Source organism: Myotis lucifugus, unplaced genomic scaffold (genome assembly GCF_000147115.1).
Source record: "Myotis lucifugus unplaced genomic scaffold, Myoluc2.0 scaffold_169, whole genome shotgun sequence".
In the NCBI taxonomy this organism is placed as follows: domain Eukaryota; kingdom Metazoa; phylum Chordata; class Mammalia; order Chiroptera; family Vespertilionidae; genus Myotis; species Myotis lucifugus.
In genome coordinates, this window is record NW_005871217.1 from 1,978,594 (window position 1) to 1,985,366 (window position 6,773).

At 45.3% G+C, this 6,773-nt stretch overlaps 1 protein-coding gene across 1 annotated transcript; it reads right to left on the minus strand.

Moving 5' to 3' along the window:
• Positions 1-230: 230 nt before the first annotated feature.
• On the minus strand, positions 231-1,944 carry LOC102426730 (spindlin-2B). The gene is made up of 2 exons (XM_006096162.3): positions 1,702-1,944; positions 231-1,215 (listed from the first exon to the last, which is right to left on the minus strand). The coding sequence occupies exon 2, from the start codon at positions 1,211-1,213 to the stop codon at positions 398-400; it is 816 nt and encodes a 271-aa protein (XP_006096224.1). The 5' UTR covers positions 1,214-1,215; positions 1,702-1,944; the 3' UTR covers positions 231-397.
• Between the last annotated feature and the right edge of the window lie 4,829 nt (positions 1,945-6,773).

A 6,773-nucleotide genomic window follows, 5' to 3' on the forward strand; every position in this document is an offset into this window, starting at 1 on the left:
CCTAAGCAGTAACCTCCCCTTGGCCCTCCCCCCACAGCCCATCTCTAGTTCCTTCTCCTCCCTCCTTCCTAGACCAGGCCAGCTAAGTCCTAGTCCATTTTTAGATGACTGACTATGATGCTAGCTGCACTTTATTCACAGCCTGAATTTACAGCTGTCCCTTCCTTTCATGCCCATCCACCAAACACACCCAGTCTCTTCAACATGATAAAGTCCTTCCACACAGCATGTCATGTCCACACACGTTTGTATTTTTCAGAACAAACAACAGTTATGCTGGCAACAATGCTAAATCAACAGGACCCTTAAGCTCCAACACACTGGAAAACAACATCATTTTGCAAACCCACAAACTATACATTCGCTTTCACAAATGTGGCAAATTCTACACTAACAGTTAGAACTTTTTCACCAAGTCATAGACATAGATATGGAAATCATCATCAAACTTGATGAAGTACACAGAGGGTTTGGCTTCCACTTGGTGAATGACCATGCCGATCCGTTTGGAGCCATCTTCTTTGGTATATTCCACATGTTTGCCTATCAGGCCATCTACAACCCCGGGCTCCCTCTCGGCGGGAGGAGGCTCACTGGGCTCTGACATGATACGCAGGTCTCCTTCCTTATAGTCATCCAGAAGCTGGTACATGTACAACACGGGATCTTTCTCATAGGTAATATAAAACCACGATTTCATGATTGGTGCTTGGGCTAACACCATCCCTCTCCACTCATCCTTAGAACCATGCTCGCCCTCAAACATATGCTCCACAGCCTTGCCAATGATGGTGTTGGCAAGGTTTGCATCAGCGACCTGAGATGATGCCACCCTGTCCGAGAGAATCTTAAGAGACAAAACTCTCTCATCTCGGTGAAGTTCGAGTCCATAGACACAGTCAATCCCATCATATTTCACCAGATACAGAGAGGGGTTTATAGGCACCTGATCCAGAACGGTCCCTTTCCACTGGGTGACGGGCTCGTTGCCTTCCTTCCATCCGTGGGAAATCCTGCAGCCCACGATGTTCCTGGGGGGCTGGGACGAAGATCTGCCCCGCTGCTTCTTTGGGCAGCTTCGCTTCTTCACGGTGTTGGTGTTCGCAGAGCCAGTGGCCTGTCCCGCTGGTGAGCTGGCTGGTGCGCTGGCTGGTGCGCTGGCTGGTGCGCTGGCTTGTTGCCCTGTGGCTTCCTGTGCGCTGGGGGTCTCCATGCCTGCAGCCAGCGGGAGCGGGGAAGACAAGAGGAGAGAATGTAGGGGACGTTCAATATGCCCTAAGGTGCCGTTCTCCAGACAGCGACATCTCTTTGTACCCTGCGCTGCAACTACATTTCCCCTGTGCGCCTGTAGCCAGCGCTGGCAGTCCTGGCTGCGTGCCTGCAGGCGCTCTCTGTCCTGGGCTCCTTTCGGCTGCGCGAAGGGCAGCGGCGGCGGCGGGGCTGGCGGGGTTAGGAACTCCGCGGCAGGGGACAGGCTGCGTCCCGGTTCCGAGCCCCTGCCTGCACCGCCCGCCCCTGCCGTCCACTCTGACCCCCCTGCAAAGCGCCCGTCCCTCCCCGGCTCTGACCCGCGGGCGCTCACTGTCCTGCAGCCCGAGCACCCCAGCCGCCCTGGGACTCAGCCTCCGCCCCCTGCCCCCCAATACCCGCTCCCGTCTCCTGCGGGAGCGCACCCCACTCTCTTTCCAACCCGGTACCCACCGAGAGCCTCGCCTGCCTGGCGTCCACCTCCGGGGAGCGGGCCTCACGTGCCCAAATCGGACACCTCGCTCCTGCCTTCGCGGTGAGCCCGCGTGGAAGGAGAATGAGCGGGCGGCGAGCGGCGAGCTTGCAGGAGCGGCTTGGAGAGGGTCGGTGCACCGGGGGCGCGTCCGGGAGGGCGGCGGGGCGGGCGGCGAAGAGGATGGCGGCGGCGTCTCCAGCAAGCGCGCTGTGCTCGCGGACCCTCAGCCTCAGGTCGGCGGCAGAGGCCCCTCTGCCACATTGGGATCCCACCAGCCGCTACTGCTGCAGCAGTCTCCTCCCCCTTTCTGTAGCGCAGCTTCCTGCCAGGAGAGTGGCCTCCCCTTCCTGCCAAACACTGGGTGCCCCCGCCCCCCATTCTTAAACCCACCACTGCCTTAGGCATGGGAGGTATTCCTTGGCTCCTGTCCCGCCCCTTTTTAAATTCAGGAGCTCCTGGGCCCCCAACTCTGTCCGTGTCTTTTCATTTCAGGGGTCTTTGGCACTTGGGCTGACCTCTACCTCCAACCTCTCAGTGTCCATGCCTATCTGCTTTTTATCTTCCAGGAATTTGTGTTTTCTGTTTTTATTGCCCTTATGGAGTTGTTTATACATAAATCTGCCTTTCTTGTCATTTGTAAGGATTTGGGCTAGGAAGAGAGAAGTGTGTTAATTTTGAGTCTGCCATCTTGATCCGATCTCTACATAATGTTTCCTGAGTGGTCATTCTTGGGTTTTACTTTTAAGGATTACTCCTGCCTTTCTTTCTTTTTTCTCCTTTTTTATTGCAAATTAATTGCTTGCGCAATGTGAACACTGTGAACATTTCAAAAATTGATAGGAAGCAAATAACCAACTGAAATTCCACTTTCCATTCCCCTGAGCTCCCAGCAAAACATTAATACTCATTATTCCTTTTGCCATTTTTTTATAGGCTCTCACAAAACCTGGATATTTTGCATATGCAAGTGCATGCTCTGTTCTTTTCCATATAGAGTAAGCACTTTCTCGGGACATTAGATATTTTAAAAAACATTATTTATCTTACTGAGTCGACAAATATTTTTGAGCACCTGTTACATATCTGACCATTTGTCTATAAAACTCAATTTTATAGTGACCACAATTTAACTTTTCCCTCATTACTGAACATTTGGAAAATGTATCCACAATAAATGGTAATGTGATCTACTTATCACAAAGGACATCTTAGGGAAAAAATAACTTTATAAGAAACAGAAAATGACAGTTTTATAATTCAGTAGAAAAAGACTGGTTATTTAAGCAATGCTAAGATTCTTTAAACATTTGGGAAAACAGAAATAAAACCACATGGATATGGTCAAATAATTTTTGACAAAGGAGCCAAAAACACACAATAGAGAAAAGAAAGCCTCTCAATAAATGATGCTGGGAAAATTGGAAAGCCACATGCAAATGAATGAAACTAGATTACAGTTTGTCCCATGTACAAAAATTAATTCAAAATGAATAAAAGACCTAAATATAAGATCAGAAACAATAAATTACATAGGAGAAAACATAGGTACTAATCTTATGCACCTTGGTTGTAGAGAACATTTTATGATTTTGATCCCAAAGGCAAGGGAAGTAAAGGCAAAATAAATGAATGGGACCATATCAAATTTAAAAGCTACTGCAAGGCAAAAGAAATTGACAGCAAAACTAAAAGCCCACCAACCAAATGGGAGAAGATATTTGCAAACAACAGCTCCAACAAGATGTTAATATCTAAACTATGTAAAAAAATACTCATACAACTCAACACCAAACAAAAAATACAATTAAAAAATGGGCAGAAGACCTGAACAGATACCTCTCCCAAGAATACATACAAATGGCCAACAGTTATATGAAAAGATGTTCAACTTCACTAGCTATTAAGGAAATGCAAATCAAAACTACAATGAGATACCACCTCATACCTGTTAGAATGGCTGTTATCAATGAGACAGGTAATAACAAGTATTTGATAGGTTGTGGAGAAAAAGGAACCTTCATTCACTGCTGATAGGAATGTAAACTAGTACAGTCACTATGGAAAACAGCATGGCAGTTTCTCAAAAATTTAAGAGTAGACATCATATGACTTTTCCTGGGTATCTACCTGAAAAGCTCAAAAAATATTTTCCACAAAGTTATATGCACCCCTATGTTCATTGCAGCATTATTCACGGTTTCTAAGAATAGAGACAACCTTTGATAGAGGATTGCATGAAGATATGACACATCTATTATATGGAATACTACTCAACCATAAGAAAAGATGAAATACTACCATTTGTGATAACATGGATGGATAATATGAGAATATTATGCTAAGTGAAATAAGTCAGTCAGAAAAAGCTAAGAACCATATAATTTCACTCGTATCCTATATAATAAAAGGCTAATATGCAAATAGACCAAATGGCAGAACAATAGGTAGCTATGATGCGCACTGACCACCAGGGGGTAGACGCTCAACAAAGGAGCTGCCCCCTGGTGGTCGGTGCGCTCCCACCGGAAGCCAGGCTCACAGCTGACGAGTGCAGCAGCGGTGGTGGGAGCCTCTCCCACCTCCATGGAAGCACTAAGGATGTCTGACTGATGGCTTAGGCCCGCTCCCTGCAGGAAGCGGGCCTAAACCATCAGTCAGACATCCCCTGAGGGCTCCTGGATTGCGAGATGGTGCAGGCCGGGCTGAGAGAACCCCCCAAGTGCATGAATTTCATGCACTGGGCCTCTAGTGTGGTATATAAAACTGAAACTCATAGACACAGACAATATTGTGGTTACCAGAAGGAAGGAGGTGGAGGGGAGGTAGATGGTAAAGGGGGCCAAATATATGGTGATGGAAGATGATTTGACTTTGGGTGGTGGGCACAGAGTACAATATAGATCATGTATCATAGCAATGTACACTTGAAACCTATGTAACCCAATTGATCAGTGTTACCCCAATAAATTTAATACATTTTTTAAAAAGGAAAAAAGTAGCCCAGCCAGCGTGACTCAATGGTTGAGCATCGACCTATGAACCAGGAGGTCACGTTTGAATCCCAGTCAGGGCAAATGCCTGGGTTGCGGGCTCGATCCCCAGTAGAGGGCGTGCAGGAGGTAGCCAATAAATGATTCTCTCTCATCATTGATGTTTCTATCTCTCTCCCTCTCCCTTCCTCTCTGAAATCAATAAAAATATATTTTTAAAAAAGTTCTCAACATTAAAAATTAATAATAATAATAATAATAATAAATAAGAAGGAGAAAAGTAAATATTTGGGAAAATTTTTACACTAAATTTGTCCCTAAATCAATATTTGATTTATTAAAATGTAAAATTCAGCAAAATAAAACAGAAGACAAAAACTAATGAACAAAACAAAATCCCAATAAACAGTATGAACATTTCATAGTTACTTATGGTATCTGAATCAGGTGACGGGTCAGATGTTAACAGAACAGCTAAGCTTAAAACAATAAAATAATTCCTAAAAGAAAAAAGAAAATCAATAAAAAATTGATTCAACAAAGTATGAAAGAACATTAAAATATTAATGTCATTGAGCATGAGGAATGAATTTCACATCTAGTACTGCTACAAATGAAAGTTCATACAATTTTTTTTTGTGGGAAGCAATTTTCTGATACATGTTTATTCATGTGAGGGCTTATTTAGTTTTGGTTAACCCTTATTCCTGGGATATCACCTTTGGAGTTCCAACCAAAAGTGAAGGGTGTTTATTAGAGCTCTTGACTCCAATTTCTGTATCCTTAGTTTCAAGGGGAATTCATAAGCTCTTCTGAGCTTCTAAGCTTTTCAGTGATTCCCTCCTGAATAGGTAAACTTCCGCAGGAGAAAAAAACATCCAACACATTTACTGTTTATCTCTTAGACCTGTTCTCCTTCATAGCTTGGCTGAGTAATTATTTCCTATCTTCTTGGTTTTCAGATGCCTTTAAGAAGATTTATTTTTAACTGTTTTATCCAGCTTTTATTATTTCTTTAATGAGAAAGCTGTTTTGAATTCCTTAGTCTCCTATCACTAAAATCCAAACCCCTATATCTATAATAATAAAAGTGTAATATGCAAATCAACTGAACAACCGAACAGCAGAACGACAGTCCCGACAACCTTCCGGACGACCATGCTATGACATGCACTGGTGCCAGGCCAGCCAAGGCGGGTGCAATGCGATTGGTCTGGGGGTCCTGCCATCACCCCATGATTTCCCCACAGAGGGAGGCCCAGGCCTCTGCACAGTGAACGATAGCGGAGCCCTGGCTGGGTACGCAGGGCCTCCCTCTGCTGGGCAATAGATGGCAGAGGCTCGCCCCCCACAGAAGGAGGCCCAGGCCACCAGCCAGTGATGCTGTGGTAGGAATGCGGCCGGCCAGCAATCACCCAGCAGAGGGAGGCCCAGGCATCGCACCCCACGCCTGTAGAGGGAGGTGACCGGTGGTGGGGAGGGTGGGCAGCGCTGCACAGATGGCAAGCAGTGGTAGTGGCAGTGGCAGGGGTGGGGCCAGCTGCCAGCAGCCGGGGAAAGGAAAACCCTGATAGCCCTGATCTCCTGCCAGGCCTAGGGACCCTACCCGAGGGTCGGATTGTGAGAGGATGCAGGCCGGCTGAGGGACACCCTCCCCTCTCCCCCCCCCCCCCGCACGAATTTCGTGCACTATGCCTTTAGTTTTATTATAAAATATATGTGTTCAACTATTTGTAATAGCTCTAAGCTGGAAACCACCTAAATTTTTCATCAACTGTAGACTGGGTATTTTGTAGTATATTCATACAATGACATATCATACAGAAGCAAGAATGAGAAAATTACAACTACATGCAACAATATGAGTGACTCTCACAAATATATTTTTCAAAAAGAAGACAACCAACGGGCACACATTTTTGTCTTTCCAATTTATTTAAAGTTCAAAAATAAACTAATCTATTGGCTGAAAATTTAAAATAGCAGTTATTTTTGCAAGAGCATTTTCCAAATAGTAATAATTCACATTCTGTCAGCAATTGATGAAAGCACACTTGTTT

Bases quoted from the DNA above. Each gene is read 5' to 3' on its own strand.
- LOC102426730 (XM_006096162.3), bottom strand. From the start codon at position 1,213: ATGGAGACCCCCAGCGCACAGGAAGCCACAGGGCAACAAGCCAGCGCA.